The 18,481-nt window shown below is 53.3% G+C and overlaps 1 protein-coding gene across 1 annotated transcript; it reads left to right on the top strand.

Moving 5' to 3' along the window:
• Positions 1–471: 471 nt before the first annotated feature.
• NHLRC1 (NHL repeat containing E3 ubiquitin protein ligase 1) lies at positions 472–1,671 on the top strand (the record flags this gene model as incomplete). Its single annotated transcript, XM_079533706.1, has 1 exon — positions 472–1,671. The coding sequence occupies exon 1, from the start codon at positions 526–528 to the stop codon at positions 1,669–1,671; it is 1,146 nt and encodes a 381-aa protein (XP_079389832.1). The 5' UTR covers positions 472–525.
• Positions 1,672–18,481: the final 16,810 nt, after the last annotated feature.

Here is an 18,481-nt window from a genome sequence, read left to right as displayed (position 1 = left end):
CAGTGCTGGCAGTGCAGCGCCACCACCAGGCTCCATTACAATTCTCAGCATTGCTCGTAGCCACTGAGGGCCACTGCTGCTTTAAGAACCGAAAAGAGACGTAACTTTCTTGTGGCCAGAGCAAGCTGAGAACTGCTCATCTGGTACATTTTTGCTTCCGGGCAGTGAAGTTCAAGTGCCTCCTCTCAGATTAGGTGTGACAGCTACTAGGACTTATCTGGAGCTTGTGGACACGTGATAGCTGAGTGCAGTGGAAAAAGCAGCCAGTGGCCATTAGTATAAATATTATATTTTCAAAGGCTTCCCAGAACAGCAAGAGCAATCGCGTGCAATTGCGCCCGCTTCTCTGCCCGATACAGGGCACGAATAGCAGCAGCAGCGCTGCGCCGACTTGCGCGGAGCTGCCGAGCGCGGTCTGCGGGCGCCCGGCGGCGGCAGAAGGAGGGGAAGCTCCGCGCTCCGTGCCGCAGCCGGCCCGCAGGGGGCAGCCGCCGGCCCGCTGAGGCCCGCCGGGTCGCGGCGGGGATGGCGGAGGAGGCGGACGAGGCGGAGCTGGGCCTGCTGGAGTGCCGGGTGTGCTTCGAGCGGTACGGCCCCGGCGGGGGGCGGCGGCCGCGTAACCTGCCGTGCGGACACGTCCTGTGCCGCGGCTGCGTGGAAGCGCTGGGCGGCCCCGAGCGGCGACGCCTGGAGTGCCCCTTCTGCCGGCGGCCCTGCGGCCTCAGCGAGACCGGCGACTGCCTGCCGCTGCTGCAGCTGCTGGAGCTGCTGGGCCCCGGCGGCCGCGGCCCCTCGGTCCTCGGCGGGGCGGGCGGCGGCGCGGCTCCTCCGCGGCTGCGGCTGTCGCTGGGCGGCTGGGGGTCGCTGCTGAACCCCACGGGGGTGGCGGCGTGCCGGACGTCGGGGCGCCTGGCGGTGACCCACGACGGCAAAAAGAGGATCCACGTCTTCGGGCCGAGCGGGTCCTGCCTGCAGCGGTTCGGGGAGCGGGGGGACGCGGGCAACGACGTCAAGTACCCGCTGGGCGTGGCGGTCACGGCCGACGGGCACGTGGTGGTCGCCGACGGCGGGGACCGCTCGGTGAAGGCCTTCGACTTTGACGGAAGGGGGGTTCTGGCCGTGCGAGAAGGGTTCTGCCTGCCGTGGGGGCTGGGCGCCACCCCCGGGTCCGACGTGATGGTGACGGACGCCGAGGCCGGAGCTCTGTTCCGCCTCACGGCCGACTTCGGCGCGGGGCGGCTGAAGAAGTGCCAGCTGGTGCGCTCCAAGCTGACCAGCCCCAGAGGGGTGGCCGTGTGCCCGAGCTCGGGTGCCGTGGTGGTGATAGAGCACCTGAAGACTGAAGGACCGAGCGGCTGCAGCACCCGAATGAAGATCTTCAGTGCAGACATGACTCTCGTTGGCCAGATGGATAGCTTTGGGCTGAACCTCATCTTCCCCTCCAAAATATATACCACGGCTGTGGCCTTTGACAAAGAGGGCTGCATCGTCGTGACCGATGTCTGCAGTCAGGCTGTGATAAGCTTGGGGAAACCCGAGGAGTTTCCCATCTTTAACCCTCTAGTAAGCCACGGGCTTTCTTATCCCGTAGGACTAACTTATACGGCAGACAACTCCCTCGTTGTTTTAGACAGCGGTGATCATTCAGTGAAAATATATAGCTCTGCTTGAGTGGGCTTAGAGGTGTTCTGCTACTGGTTTGAGCTGCTTTTGGCTGCAAAGTGTGTGCAGTGCTGGTGTTCAGAGGCATGGAGGGAGGGAGGATTTCCTGAGCTTTACATGAAGTGAAATTGCCCTCTTAGACCGATGTACTGTACTTCCCATAAAATGTACGCCAGATCCCATGCATGGCTGCAGGAGACATCGTGGCTGCTGCAGACCTAAGTCAGCAGTGAACCAACCAAGCAATTAGGAATTTTAGAACTATTCCCTATGCTGACAACCAAAAATTCATACTATGTATTAACAACAGCATTTGGAATGGAGTAATCCAAAATCTGCACCTGGGATAGAAAAGGATGCTGCTTTTGCTTACTGTTATTCTGTTTTTGACAGATTTCTGCATGACAAAAGACTCTGACTTAATGATAGGAAAAATGGCAGCTTCAGCTCAAGGCCAATTGATCCAGCCATGATCAGTTGCAATACATGAGCTATTAGCATTTAGTTAGTTATATGAAGTGAAAAGATGCTCAAAGCCTTTTTTTCTTCTCCATATTGGGGAAATGCACTTCTGGGTATGCCCTTCTTTGTGTGCATTTCTTACCACTTTGTTGGTGTTTTACTGAAACACAACACTTCCCACATATCGCATGGATCCATATCTTCATTGAGATGTGTAATTACTGGCTTGTGTGGCTTTCCCTAAACGCATCTCCAGGTACTCGTGTGTCGACCATGGGTATTTCTGCATCTACGGAGTGGAACTGGCCATGTTAGTAACGCAGGTACTCTTGAGAGATTTCCAGTACTGCCTGCATCTGTCTTGAAATTAATATGGTACTTCTGCACCACTCTGCAAAATTCAGTTGAGATGTTGAATGTTGGGGAGGAGTAATAAGGACAAGGGGGTGAGAGCCTTGCCTTTTCTAGCCTACAAAAAGTATTTTGCTGACAGCAGATAGCAGGTGAACAACTCTCTATATTTTCTTGAAAACCATTTTACTGTGGATGTGAGTTCTGTTGCCTTACTACACCACGGGAATCCAAGCGTATGTGCATTGTTTTTAGAATGATATAACGCACCTACTAGAACTCACTGCTGCATTCTAGGAATTCATGTGTTTCTAAAATAATTACCTAGGTAGTTCGGCACTAAAAGAAGGTTACATGTAAATGTGTCTTCTGAGGTGGAGACTAAACTAACATAAAACTTTTATGGATGTATATTTATTGACTGAAAGCATGCCTATTAACTAAAGCCACTTCAAGTTCATGGGTAGTGTTTCTATTGGTTAACTTGTCATCTAGCTTTTGCTCTGACTTCTTGGCCATTTAATAACTACTGTATTGCTGTATGAATACCATGTACAAAATATTTCAAATTGGAGCAATTTTGGCCCTTAAAGTCAATGTATTAAAGCTCTTATATTCAGGCTATGTATTAATATATCTTCTGTTAACATTTATAAAAGCTAAGTAAACAAGTATATTAAATACAGCTATTTGTAAAGGTTAATTGGACAGTGGACTAGATGTCAAATACCCATGGAGTTGGATAAATTGGAATATGAATAAGAACAGATGAAAGTGGGATCTACCAGTGTCTAAACACATTGTTTCCACACTCCTGAGAATAGGAAGAGGCTAAGACGTTCCTGTTTTTAAAAAAAGAAAATTCTACATAAATCCTAGCTGAGGGTTTGTGCATCTATTTCTTTAGGTATTATGGGGAGATGCGACAGGCACATGGCCGTGACCTTTCCCTTGCGCGTCAGTGCAACATTTTGATTGTAGACCAACCAGTGTTTGGCAGGTGATTTAGCTTAGTGATTGACAAAACCAAAAAACACTGAAAGCTGTCAAATAGAGCGACCACAGAGTGTGCTTTCTTGGTCATTCAACTTCAAATCTCATCCTCTTGGATTCATAGCTTATGGCGTGGCAAAGAGGCTTGCTCTTTGCAGGAGACAGAATGAGTGGCATAGACTGCCTGCGCAGGCTTCCAAGCTACTTTTACTCTGTCTCCAGCAGCATTTGACAGGGTAACTCCAACTAACTACGTGACTCGTCTACAAAGTCCAGGACTGAGAAGACCTTGGGATCGGCGGAACCAGTCTGCTGCTATCACAACCACAAAAAGCCAATGTTATGTCATTTGGTTACTTTAAATTTATTTTTTCCCGTAACAATGACTGCAAATGAAGGTGCAGAGGGGGACCTGGGGTAGAAGCATTCCCAAGCTGTTCATCTACACGGTTTGAACTGCATGCTCCTTCATCCTCTTACACCTCTCAAAAGCATTTGCACACCACTTCCACAACACATTCCTTGAACGACTTGAACGTCTGCCATCATACACAGTTATCTGAGATTTCATCCCTTCAGTCTGACAGAAAGGATGAGAGGTGTGGCATTAAGAGGACAGTTTGGGCTTTGCTTGCCAGAAAGCCCCCTCGTGGGCTGTCACGGAAAGGTTCACAAATGCTTGTGTGTCGGTGCTCCCTCGCAGTTTCACTGGACGGATTCACCAAAGGTTCCAAAGAGGAGATGATTTACTGAAGAGACAAAATTCAGGGTTGCCGCTGATCATCGTGCTGGCAAAATGCATCTTCGCCAAGAGGTGAAGCGAACTGCTCCCATCTTAGAGGAAAAAGAGGAGCGTAGTTTTCTGTCTCTCATCTCCCATCTCTCCTTTAGTGTCTTTCCCTTCCTTTTCTCCATCTTCTCTTCTGCTTTGTACTCTGCTTCCCAAAATAATAATCCTCAGAACCCGACCTTATATGTCCCCCTACCTGGGGAGATGTTAACGTGATGTGGGGGAGAGCAGGTTGCTATGGTCACGTTTGTTTAGCATGTTCTTCTTGGAGCTCCTTGGAATGCTCAAGGGTGCTAACTTTAAGTATAGCTTCACAGGTAACAAGGCCAAAGGTCTCACTCGATGTGAAAATCTGACAAAGTGACAAAGCTTTAGAAAGGAAAACCAAACAGACAAAAACAACCACAGCATGGACGGAACTTTCAGGTAGATTGATCTTTCTGAAATCAAGCTGGCGTCAAGACGTAAACACCACAGGAGCTGACCAAGAAAAGCAATGCTCCTCCGGAAGACACAGTGAGCCTACGAATGCAAAGATTTTGCATCGTTGCATCTCCAGTAAGTGAGGCAGGGCACGGGAATGGAAAAGAAGAGCTGACGGTACACCTGCCGTTCACAAAGCCATTGTCAGACTTCCAGGAGTCCTGCTGCGTGCCAGTGCCACCTTCCTTTCCCACCTAGGATATGTCTGCCAGGAATGCCGGACACGGACAGAACGATGGCAGGCACAGCCGCCACGACCAGCACAGCAGCAAAGGGAGCCACAGCTCCCCTGCCACGCCCAACACGGCCAGGGTTGGCACCCAGAACCGCTGGCAATCCACGGAACTGCGGCAAGGACGCTGTAGCGCACGGCACGCTACGTGATGCTGCAGTGTGACACACCGATGCCAAACCTCAGCGCCACGACAACGCCACGGAACAGCTCCCCTGCCACGCCCAACACGGCCAGGGTTGGCCGCACGCGTCGCACGCTGTCACAGTGGGCATCGCAGCGTCACAATGGCCACCACTGCCCCGCCCTTCACACCGCCCCCTAAGTACGGGAGCAGCGGCAGCTGGCCCACACTTGCCGAGCTTCGGCCTTCTGGGTGCCACGCGTGCGTGGACGGGAGAGGAGCCAGAGCGCGAAGGCAGGCGACTGCCCACCTGGGGGTGGGCGAGAGAGAGGCGGTGCCAGGAAGCGCAGAGGACGACGCCACCTGGCACGCAGAGTGAGTGCAACGGGCGCACGAGAGGCACTGCTGCGTGGAGCCACAGCCATCGCTCTTGCGTCCGGTGCCCAGTGCAGCCCACTAGAGACTAGTCTCTAGTCTCCAGGAGGGGACGAGATGAAGAACACACCCGTGCTTCATCAGCCCAAGAACGGCGTGCTGCACAAGCGCGCGCAGCGCTCCGAGAGCGGTGCGCAAGAGAGTCTTTTCTGCCGCCCGCTGCCAGGATGGAGAGCTCATCACGCTCGCCGTGAGAGGAATCTCCTGCAGGCAATGGTCAGGCGTGCAGTGGAGACCACAGTGGAGATCGCGATGCGCAGCGATGCCGCCTGGGGACAAAATGGCATGGGGCTCCTCATCCCCCGCCCGGCGGTGGATGCCGAGGAGCCCATGGAGGTGGGCCCGCCTCAATATGCCCCGACACCCAGCAGGGTCCCCTGTGGAGTGCAGGGCATGGGGCTTCTCATCCCCCATCCGGCGGTGGATGCCGAGGAGCCCATGGAGGTGGGACCCCCTCAATATGTCCCGACACCCAGCGGGGTCCCCTGCGGAGTGCAAGGCCAGGGGCTCCTCATCCCGCACCCGGCGGTGGACGCTGTGGTGCCCATGGAGATGTAGTGAGCCCCAGGCATACCGGACATGGACTAAATGACGGCAGGCACCATAGCTGCCACCACCAAACAGGCAGCTGTGGAAGCCACAGCCGCTATTCGGACCAGGACTACAGACAAGGACGTGACCGACCAGCCATCAGACGACCACAGGAGCCACAGCTCCATCCACCATTCAGTCCACAACTCGAGTCACAGAGGCAAACACCGATCAGATGACCACAGGAGCCACAGCTCCCGCTACCGTTCAGAAGACGACCTGAGTCACAGACACGACCAGCAATCACGTGGCCTTGGGATCCACAGCAAGTGCCACCGCTCTGACAACTGCGGGAGGCACAGCCATGGCCATCGATAAGACAACAGCGTCTAGCCAAATACTTTCCACTCTCGTGGCAACAAACAAGAAGTGGCCAAGACGTTCCTGTTTTTAAGAAAATAAAATTCTACCAACATCCCAGCTGAGGGTTTCCGCATCGATTTCTTTGGTTGCCCTGGGGACGCGCGAGGGGCAGATGGGTGTGACCTTTCCCTTGCATTGGGACAATTTGATTGTAGACCAATGTTTGGCAGGTGATTTACCACTCCAGCAGTGGCTCTGGAGTATCCACTGTCGTGCCAAACACGGGTTCACGGGCCACAGGGTAGGCTAGGTTGCAAGAGAGTCGAGGAGCTGATCCAGCCCTACCTCGAGCTCATAAAGCGCAGTCAGCTGTGAACTTGCGGGTTTTCAAAACACCCTCCAAACATCGTTAACACCACTTACAACTGGAAAGCTTTTAAAAACAATTACTTGCTTTGCCCTCTGTTTAAACACAAGGGTATTTAATGAAAAAGGACTGAGCAGGGGCGCCACGACGGAAGAGGAATGTCGTAGAAGCGCAGATGAGCTGGCAGCGTCCAAAGACGCCGAAGGTTCCTGACGGCAAGGCGTAGGAGCAGCGGCTGAGGTGCATTGCTGCACATGCAGAGAAGAAGGCAGGGCAGAGGGGTGGCAAAGATGGCTGAAGGGACACCTGGCTTTCCACAGGGCATTTTGTGTGCTGCCTGGTGTCCTCATGCGTGGCAGCACTGCCTCCCTTTCCTGCCTGTTGGGAATGCCTCTTCTCCTCGCCAGTTCTGAGGAGCAGAGAGGGCTGCGCTGCTCGCACTGTGCTGGTTCACTGGGGGAAGGTAATGGAGGAGCCCCGATCCTCCGGTAGCCCCTGCAGAGTCTGGGGCCTGTTGCTCGTCATCCCACACCTGGCATTGGATGCCGAGGCGCCCATGATGGGGGTTGCCAGGCCCAGGCATGCCTGACGTGGGCAAAATGAAAGGAGGCACAGCTGCCACCATCAAACAGGCTGCTTCAGGAGCCACAGCTACAGCCACCGCTCAGACCACGACTCCAGACACAGACACTACCACCGATCAGACGGCCACGGGAGCCAAAGCTCCAGCCTTTATAACCATGTTCACTATCCAGGCAGCAATATCCTTCCATAATGCAGTGGCCCATGTGGGTTTGCCTCTATGCTACCAGTTGCTCTGCTTCCACTGCTGCAACTACCCCCCACAGGACATTGGACACCATCCAGGAGTCAGTGCAAGAGCACCGTTTTGTTTTTGTTTTTTTTTTATTTTTTTTGCTTTTTTTGGCTACAGGACATGGCAGTTTATTATGCAGTAAAGCCTCTTCAGCGCATCACCTCCTCTGCTGGCAGTATTCCAATACCTTTGCCTTTGGACCAGTCCATAATCCCTTCTAAGATTCCGGGATTGCTATTCAAGTCCGCTGTGTGATCAGTGCGATCCACTTTCTCCGCATAGCACTAGTTGCGTAACGTGTGGAGGGGACCCTTCCGTTGGACATTCAGCCCAGCACAGGCAGTCGGGGTACCAAAAGGACTTGCCGTTCGGTATCAACCACGTCCGCAGCAGCTTGGACCCCTTCATATTCTGCCCGTATCTCTTTTTCAGTTGGAGTACAGCAGGTCTCAGATCCTCTGCGTACTCGACTCTGAAACCCTATGTCTAATCAAGTCTCCCCTGGCACTCTCTCCCAGAGGCTCCAGGTGGGGCCATTCTCCCTGACTGTGGTGTAGAGCATGTTCTTTACATCTGCGCCTGTCCTGACTGGCCCAATGGCTACTGCATGTTTTCATGCATGTTTTAATGGTTCTGATACACTAGCTCACTAAATACACATAGTAACAAACATTCTGTTAGCCCAACAGCAGTACTGCAGGATCACAGGCAGAACAACCGGTTGAAGACCAGAGAAGAAGGAGTGGCTAATGAAAGGCATTCAGGTGCCAGGGGAGCTCCAAGAAAGAAGGGGACCGGCACTTGAGCAGGGTCTGTGGCGACAGAGCAAGGGGAAATGGCTGCGAGCTCATGGAGGGAAGGTTTAGGTTACGTGCAAGGAAGAAATCTTTTGCAGGGAGGCTGCTGAGGCACTGGAACAGGTGACCGAGTGTCGTGGTTGATGTCCCGTCCCCACAGGCTTTCCAGGGGAGGCTGGGTGAGGCCCTGGGCAACCTGGTCCAGCTGTGGTGTCCCGGTTCGTTGCAGGGGACTTGGACCAGGTGGCCTTCAGAGGTCCCTTGCAACTCGACTCTAGGATTCTGTGTTTCCAAATGGGGAGGTCCGGCCTGTCACGGTTCGGCCCGGTTCGGCCCCCTCCCTTGGCAGGGGATGAAGGGACCCGCAGTCTCACGCCGGGGAACAGGGAAGGGGGGGAGGGAAAAGGTAGGGAGATGGGCTGGGACGAGGAAAAGCAGCGGCCACCAGCTGGGGAAAAAAAATCCAATTGACTACAAATGGCAGCGGAATGCGAGATCATACAGTACAGTGCAATATAATTGGAACTGCAGTGAACAAATCCAATAGAGGAGGGCGAAGCCACAGGCCTTCCTCTCACGGTGTAGGCAGCCTGGCCAGGGAGCACACAGAGCCACGGCGGGCAGAAGAGGAACAACCTCGAGACTCCCGGTCAGCCGCAACTTTCCCTCTGAGCGGACAACGGGAACAGAACGACCAAGTCTTCTGGGAGCCGCAGGTCACTCTCCTCTTCCGAGAGCCAGGCACCCAGAACCGCTGGCAATCCACGGAACTGCGGCAAGGACGCTGTAGCGCACGGCACGCTACGTGATGCTGCAGTGTGACACACCGATGCCAAACCTCAGCGCCACGACAACGCCACGGAACAGCTCCCCTGCCACGCCCAACACGGCCAGGGTTGGCCGCACGCGTCGCACGCTGTCACAGTGGGCATCGCAGCGTCACAATGGCCACCACTGCCCCGCCCTTCACACCGCCCCCTAAGTACGGGAGCAGCGGCAGCTGGCCCACACTTGCCGAGCTTCGGCCTTCTGGGTGCCACGCGTGCGTGGACGGGAGAGGAGCCAGAGCGCGAAGGCAGGCGACTGCCCACCTGGGGGTGGGCGAGAGAGAGGCGGTGCCAGGAAGCGCAGAGGACGACGCCACCTGGCACGCAGAGTGAGTGCAACGGGCGCACGAGAGGCACTGCTGCGTGGAGCCACAGCCATCGCTCTTGCGTCCGGTGCCCAGTGCAGCCCACTAGAGACTAGTCTCTAGTCTCCAGGAGGGGACGAGATGAAGAACACACCCGTGCTTCATCAGCCCAAGAATGGCGTGCTGCGCAGGCACGCGAAGCTTTCCAAGAGCGGTCTTTTCTGCCGTCTGCTGCCAGGATGGAGAGCTCGTCACGCTTGCCGTGAGAGGAATCTCCTGCAGGCAATGGTCAGGCTCGCAGCGGAGACCGCGATGCCCAGCAATGCCGCTGGGGGACAAAACGGCATGGGGCTCCTCATCCCCCGCCCGGCGGTGGATGCCGAGGAGCCCATGGAGGTGGGCCCCCCTCAATATGCCCCGACACCCAGCAGGGTCCCGTGCGGAGTCTGGGGCCTGGGGCTCGTCATCCCGCACCTGGCACTGGATCCTGAGGTGCCCATGGAGGGGGTTGATAGGCCCAGGCATGCCAGACATGGGCAAAATGACGGGGGGCACAGCCGTGGCCACCGATCAGACGGCCACGGGAGCCACAGCTCCAGACACCGTTCAGACCGTAGCTCGAGACACAGAGACAACCACCGGTCAGACGGCCACGGGAGCCACAGCTCCAGACACCGTTCAGACCGCAGCTCGAGACACAGAGACAACCACCAGTCAGACGGCCACGGGAGCCACAGCTCCAGCCGCCGATCCAGAAGCTGCGGGAGGCACAGCCGTGGCCACCGATCAGACGGCCACGGGAGCCACAGCTCCAGACACCGATCCAGAAGCTGCGGGAGGCACAGCCGTGGCCACCAATCAGACGGCCACGGGAGCCACAGCTCCAGACACCACTCAGACCGCAGCTCGAGACACAGAGACGACCACCGGTCAGATCGCCATGAGAGCCACAGCTCCAGCCGCCGTTCAGAACACGATTCGAGACACAGAGGTGACCACCGGTCAGACAGCCATGGGAGCCACAGCTCCAGCCGCCGTTCAGAACACGATTTGAGACACAGAGGTGACCACCGGTCAGACGGCCATGGGAGCCACAGCTCCAGCCACTGATCCAGCAGCTGCGGGAGGCACAGCCATGGCCACCGGTCAGACGGCCATGGGAGCCACAACTCCGGCCACCCTTCAGACCGCAGCTCGAGACACAGACACGACCACCAGTCAGACGGCCATGGCAGCCACAGCTAGTGCCACCCATCCAACAGCTGAGGGAGGCACAGCCATGGCCACCCATACGACAATAGCGTCTAGCCAAATACTTTCCACTCTGATGACAACAGCAAGAGGCCAAGACGTTCCTGTTTTTAAGAAAATAAAATTCTACCAACCATCCCGGCTGAGGGTTTCTGCATCTATTTCTTTGGGTACTATGGGGAGGCACGAGGGGCACATGGCTGTGACCTTTCCCTTGCGCGTCAGTGCAACAATTTGACTGTAGACCAACCAGTGTTTGGCAGGTGATTTGGCTTAGTGATTGACAAAACCGTGTTCTCCTGCAGCGTCTGATCTCAAAAAAGAGCACAGTCCTGCGGGTCTTTCCGTGAAAGCGCAGCTATACCAGAAAAAGCAGACCATGAATTTCTGCTGAACTTGGTTTCACGGATGTTTCCTTGAGCAGTGGCTCTAGAGTACCCACTGTCGTGCCAAACACGGGTTCACAGGTCACAGGCTAGGCTAGGTTGCAAGAGAGCCAAGGAGCTGATCCAGCCCTACCTCAAGCTGATAAAGCGCAGTCCGCTGTGATCTTGTGGGTTTGCAATAAATCTCCAACTCTGAGTTTATATTGTTAATACCATTAACAGCTACAAGGCTTTTTAAAAGAAGTATGTGTTCTCCTCTCTTTCAAAATGTTTTTTAAGAAGGATGAACACAGGCACCACAGTACAAGATCAGACTAGACAGAGTGTCCAAGAGGTGGGCTCCAGAGTTAATGAAGGGATTGGAGGGCAGTGTGTATGAAGAGCAGCTGAGGTCCCTTTCATGGTTCATCCCAGAGCAGAGGAGCTGAGGGAGGCCTCATGGCGACCTGCAGCTCCTCACAAAGGGAAAGGAGGGTCAGCGCTGAGCTCTGCTCTGTGGTGGCTGTGACAAGAGCTGAGGGAACGGCATGGGGCTGCCTCAGGGGAGGGTTGGCCTGGGCATTAGGGAAAGGTTCTTCACGGACAGGGTGGTTGGGCCCTGGGACAGTGCCGTTCCCTCGGGTGCTGTTCCTGCCACCAGACAGCAGAGCTCAGCGCTGACCCTCCTCTCCACTCGTGTTTGGAGAACACGCTCAGAAAGATGATTGAGCTTTTTGGTTGTCCTTTGTGGAGCCTGGAGTTGGACTCGTTGATCCTTCTGAATCCCTTCCAACTCAGGTTGTTCCATGACTCTATGAACTGGGGGCTTTCTCATCATCCTGTATGCAGTGAAGAAGGCAGGGAAAGAATAGCCTTGCCCAGCTAAGAGACAAACTGGCTCATTGAAGTGTCTGTAGAATGACAACAACCCATGCAAATGGATCCACCAGGCATGCTCAGCATCCTGATAATGTTGTTGCTCAGGCAGGGCCAGTGTCCAGAGAACAATTTGAGATCAAAACGTTGCTAGCATCCAGTGAACATTCTGGGGCCCAAGCATGTCTCTGAGGCAGAGAATGGCATTGAATGAGGCCTTACCCATTGTCCAGAGAGCAGCCAGTGACACAGATGTTCCTGTCATCGAGAGAACAGTGAGGAGTGACTGGTGGTATATCCATCAGAGAACACCGTGAGGCTCAGCGCTGTCAACTGGGGCAAAAATGGTATGGTGCTACAGGCTAATAAAGAGTGTTTGTCTGTATTCCATGCCAGACAGTTGACTGACAGATCCTGAGTTACTTGTTATATCACTTTTATCTGTTACGATCAAATTTCTCTATTTCAGTTGCATTAAAGTTCATGTTTTTTCTTTTACTTTCTCCTCTTTTTTTCAACATTGGAGATATCCTGCTGAAGTTACTACAGTCTGATTTGTTAATTCTTTAAAATATATTGACCTACAAAACTTTGTTAGTGTCAAGACACAAAGCAAGTGCATATGATCGGTCTAGAAAAACATCTTGGAAAATGCAGTAGGAAGTATATTGTCTTGAGTAGGAGTCTTCCTGAGAGCTTATGAAGGGAATTTACCCAGAGGAGCAGCCCTGTGGAATATATATGCCTTTTTACGCATCGGGTGCTCTTGTGTCCAAGGGAAATTACTGCATCAGATAACATTTCCTCTGGGGAACTGCTGTGTTTCAGAATTCGTGTAATACCATTTATGCTTTATTTATACATATAATAATGCATAAATTGTATAACATGTATAATAATAGATACACATAGTTTGTCACCCCAGCAGTTGCGGGACCTGGACAATTCCTCTGAACTACAAGGCACGGACTTTCATCCTCTCAAACCTTCCTCTGCACCAGGAGATTGTTTTTCCTGCTGATCTCGTGGATGTGCAAGTTTCCTAGAGCCTACTCCATGCAGGCATCTTTCCAGCAGCTGAAATGCTTATTTTAAAGTATTGGGCTCACGTTGTTTTAAAATCCACGAGAACTCCAGTTGTTGCCCATTCCGCTCCTGCCTGCTTTCATATCTGACTGGAAATCACTCGACATTTGGGTTTTGCTTTATTTTACCTGCTGGGGCAAACCAGCTTTGTTCTATCTAGTTTGTCTCCTGCCAGCTCCTGCAGTCTCTACTTATCTCACTACAAGAAAATACAGGCTTTTTCTGTGACCGATGCAGCTGTTTTTGCTGTAGGGCTTGGTGCTTAGCATTATACAACACTGCATCCAAGAAACCATTGAATTTTATTTTTAAGTCATTTAATTTTAATTCATCTGATTTAGACACATCAATTGTGAAGATTTAAAGAACACCTTAAAAGTTTTGAGATCTCCAGCGTATGCGGGAAAATGCAATAGTAAAACTCAAGCCTTTCTTTTGTCACACCAGATGACTGAAGAGATAACGGGAGACAGAAATGCACTAGTACACATACAAAAGCTAAAGGGCTTTGACGTTTTCACTTTCTCTTGCTTCTTCCTTTATGCAGTTACGCACATTTACCCTGTAGCTCCTTTAAAATAGGTTTTCAGGGCGGTGCCTTAGTGCTGTCTGCTTCTCAGAGGCCTGCACAACACATACTGCCCTTTCCATCTGGAAATCAGTTGGAACGCGGTCACAGATTTCAACGGAACAAAAAATGAGAGAGGGATTATAAAATCACAAGGGACTCACGTGCAAAAAAATGTCATTACTTCTCTGATGGTTAAGGGGTTCCTCTGGATGCGCTGAAAATGGGGATGGCTACGGATGTACTTTCCCTTCTGTAAGCGTGCTGATATTTTCATAGAGAATATAATTCAGGACTGTGTCAAGATGCTTCAGTGAGAATTACCATTGCAATCCCGTGCTTTAACAGTGTGGATTAAAACAAACGCAGTAGACAGGATTCCTTTACTACAATCTCTTCAGCCCCTGCTATAGGTTGATAGGTCTGCTGCACATACGCGCTGCAACCTCTACTTGGTTTATGCTTAAGCTTTGATCTCAGGTTGCTGTCGTTGCATGTAAGCATACCAGGGTCTGTTTACAGCGTTCAGCAGTAAGACAGTCAGAGTTGTTTCAGAAATGATAGGGTACGCAGAGGGAAAACTCAAAAGGTGAAAACACATTTTTATAAATACATGAACAGCAAGGAGAGGGCCAAGAAGAATCACCCGCCATTACTGGATGCAGCGGGGCATGCTGTCACCAAGGATGAGGAAAAGGCTGAGGTTCTCAAAGCCTTCTTTACTTCTGTCTGCAATAGGCCAGTTATCCTCAGGGTACTCAGCCGGAAGGCAGGGATGGAGGACAAATAAACCCTCCACAATTCAGGAGGAAACCGTTAGTGACCTGCTGCTCCACCTGAACCGTCACAAGTCCGTGGGGCCAGAATTGGTGCGCCCGCGCGTGATGGGGGGGCTGACAAAAGGGATTGCCAAGCCGCTTCCCATCATTTATCAGCGGTCCCGCTCAACAGGGGAGGTCCTGGATGACTGGAGAATTGCTAATGTTATGCCAGTGTCCAAGAAGGGTCAAAAGGAGGATCTGGAGAACTACAAGTCTGTCAGCCTGACCTAGGCATCAGAGAAGGTCATGGAGAAGATCATCTTGAATGCAGTCGTGCAGCACGCTTGGGACAACCAGGGGGTCAGGCCCAGCCAGCACGGGTTCGTGAAATGCAGGGCCTGCCTGACCAACCTCATCTCCTTCTGTGACCAGATGAGCGGGCTGTTGGATGAGGGAAAGGCTGTGGATGCGGTCTACCTAGACTTTAGTAAAGCCTTTGACATCATCTTCTCCTGAATTCTCCTGGAGGAGCTGGCAGCCTGGACCGCATGGCTGTGACCTTTCCCTTGCGCGTCAGTGCAACATTTTGATTGTAGACCAACCAGTGTTTGGCAGGTGATTTAGCTTAGTGATTGACAAAACCAAAAAACACTGAAAGCTGTCAAATAGAGCGACCACAGAGTGTGCTTTCTTGGTCATTCAACTTCAAATCTCATCCTCTTGGATTCATAGCTTATGGCGTGGCAAAGAGGCTTGCTCTTTGCAGGAGACAGAATGAGTGGCATAGACTGCCTGCGCAGGCTTCCAAGCTACTTTTACTCTGTCTCCAGCAGCATTTGACAGGGTAACTCCAACTAACTACGTGACTCGTCTACAAAGTCCAGGACTGAGAAGACCTTGGGATCGGCGGAACCAGTCTGCTGCTATCACAACCACAAAAAGCCAATGTTATGTCATTTGGTTACTTTAAATTTATTTTTTCCCGTAACAATGACTGCAAATGAAGCTGCAGAGGGGGACCTGGGGTAGAAGCATTCCCAAGCTGTTCATCTACACGGTTTGAACTGCATGCTCCTTCATCCTCTTACACCTCTCAAAAGCATTTGCACACCACTTCCACAACACATTCCTTGAATGACTTGAACGTCTGCCATCATACACAGTTATCTGAGATTTCATCCCTTCAGTCTGACAGAAAGGATGAGAGGTGTGGCATTAAGAGGACAGTTTGGGCTTTGCTTGCCAGAAAGCCCCCTCGTGGGCTGTCACGGAAAGGTTCACAAATGCTTGTGTGTCGGTGCTCCCTCGCAGTTTCACTGGACGGATTCACCAAAGGTTCCAAAGAGGAGATGATTTACTGAAGAGACAAAATTCAGGGTTGCCGCTGATCATCGTGCTGGCAAAATGCATCTTCGCCAAGAGGTGAAGCGAACTGCTCCCATCTTAGAGGAAAAAGAGGAGCGTAGTTTTCTGTCTCTCATCTCCCATCTCTCCTTTAGTGTCTTTCCCTTCCTTTTCTCCATCTTCTCTTCTGCTTTGTACTCTGCTTCCCAAAATAATAATCCTCAGAACCCGACCTTATATGTCCCCCTACCTGGGGAGATGTTAACGTGATGTGGGGGAGAGCAGGTTGCTATGGTCACGTTTGTTTAGCATGTTCTTCTTGGAGCTCCTTGGAATGCTCAAGGGTGCTAACTTTAAGTATAGCTTCACAGGTAACAAGGCCAAAGGTCTCACTCGATGTGAAAATCTGACAAAGTGACAAAGCTTTAGAAAGGAAAACCAAACAGACAAAAACAACCACAGCATGGACGGAACTTTCAGGTAGATTGATCTTTCTGAAATCAAGCTGGCGTCAAGACGTAAACACCACAGGAGCTGACCAAGAAAAGCAATGCTCCTCCGGAAGACACAGTGAGCCTACGAATGCAAAGATTTTGCATCGTTGCATCTCCAGTAAGTGAGGCAGGGCACGGGAATGGAAAAGAAGAGCTGACGGTACACCTGCCGTTCACAAAGCCATTGTCAGACTTCCAGGAGTCCTGCTGCGTGCCAGTGCCACCTTCCTTTCCCACCTAGGATATGTCTGCCAGGAATGCCGGACACGGACAGAACGATGGCAGGCACAGCCGCCACGACCAGCACAGCAGCAAAGGGAGCCACAGCTCCCCTGCCACGCCCAACACGGCCAGGGTTGGCACCCAGAACCGCTGGCAATCCACGCAACTGCGGCAAGGACGCTGTAGCGCACGGCACGCTACGTGATGCTGCAGTGTGACACACCGATGCCAAACCTCAGCGCCACGACAACGCCACGGAACAGCTCCCCTGCCACGCCCAACACGGCCAGGGTTGGCCGCACGCGTCGCACGCTGTCACAGTGGGCATCGCAGCGTCACAATGGCCACCACTGCCCCGCCCTTCACACCGCCCCCTAAGTACGGGAGCAGCGGCAGCTGGCCCACACTTGCCGAGCTTCGGCCTTCTGGGTGCCACGCGTGCGTGGACGGGAGAGGAGCCAGAGCGCGAAGGCAGGCGACTGCCCACCTGGGGGTGGGCGAGAGAGAGGCGGTGCCAGGAAGCGCAGAGGACGACGCCACCTGGCACGCAGAGTGAGTGCAACGGGCGCACGAGAGGCACTGCTGCGTGGAGCCACAGCCATCGCTCTTGCGTCCGGTGCCCAGTGCAGCCCACTAGAGACTAGTCTCTAGTCTCCAGGAGGGGACGAGATGAAGAACACACCCGTGCTTCATCAGCCCAAGAACGGCGTGCTGCACAAGCGCGCGCAGCGCTCCGAGAGCGGTGCGCAAGAGAGTCTTTTCTGCCGCCCGCTGCCAGGATGGAGAGCTCATCACGCTCGCCGTGAGAGGAATCTCCTGCAGGCAATGGTCAGGCGTGCAGTGGAGACCACAGTGGAGATCGCGATGCGCAGCGATGCCGCCTGGGGACAAAATGGCATGGGGCTCCTCATCCCCCGCCCGGCGGTGGATGCCGAGGAGCCCATGGAGGTGGGCCCGCCTCAATATGCCCCGACACCCAGCGGGGTCCCCTGTGGAGTGCAGGGCATGGGGCTTCTCATCCCCCATCCGGCGGTGGATGCCGAGGAGCCCATGGAGGTGGGCCCCCCTCAATATGCCCCGACACCCAGCGGGGTCCCCTGTGGAGTGCAGGGCATGGGGCTCCTCATCCCGCACCCGGCGGTGGACGCTGTGGTGCCCATGGAGATGTAGTGAGCCCCAGGCATACCGGACATGGACTAAATGACGGCAGGCACCATAGCTGCCACCACCAAACAGGCAGCTGTGGAAGCCACAGCCGCTATTCGGACCAGGACTACAGACAAGGACGTGACCGACCAGCCATCAGACGACCACAGGAGCCACAGCTCCATCCACCATTCAGTCCACAACTCGAGTCACAGAGGCAAACACCGATCAGATGACCACAGGAGCCACAGCTCCCGCTACCGTTCAGAAGACGACCTGAGTCACAGACACGACCAGCAATCACGTGGCCTTGGGATCCACAGCAAGTGCCACCGCTCTGACAACTGCGGGAGGCACAGCCATGGCCATCGATAAGACAACAGCGTCTAGCCAAATACTTTCCACTCTCGTGGCAACAAACAAGAAGTGGCCAAGACGTTCCTGTTTTTAAGAAAATAAAATTCTACCAACATCCCAGCTGAGGGTTTCCGCATCGATTTCTTTGGTTGCCCTGGGGACGCGCGAGGGGCAGATGGGTGTGACCTTTCCCTTGCATTGGGACAATTTGATTGTAGACCAATGTTTGGCAGGTGATTTACCACTCCAGCAGTGGCTCTGGAGTATCCACTGTCGTGCCAAACACGGGTTCACGGGCCACAGGGTAGGCTAGGTTGCAAGAGAGTCGAGGAGCTGATCCAGCCCTACCTCGAGCTCATAAAGCGCAGTCAGCTGTGAACTTGCGGGTTTTCAAAACACCCTCCAAACATCGTTAACACCACTTACAACTGGAAAGCTTTTAAAAACAATTACTTGCTTTGCCCTCTGTTTA

This window comes from Tetrao urogallus, assembly GCF_951394365.1.
Source record: "Tetrao urogallus genome assembly, chromosome: 3".
Classification (NCBI taxonomy): domain Eukaryota; kingdom Metazoa; phylum Chordata; class Aves; order Galliformes; family Phasianidae; genus Tetrao; species Tetrao urogallus.
The sequence above is the reverse complement of the archived record's forward strand: the minus strand, read 5'-3'. Positions and strand labels throughout refer to the sequence as shown.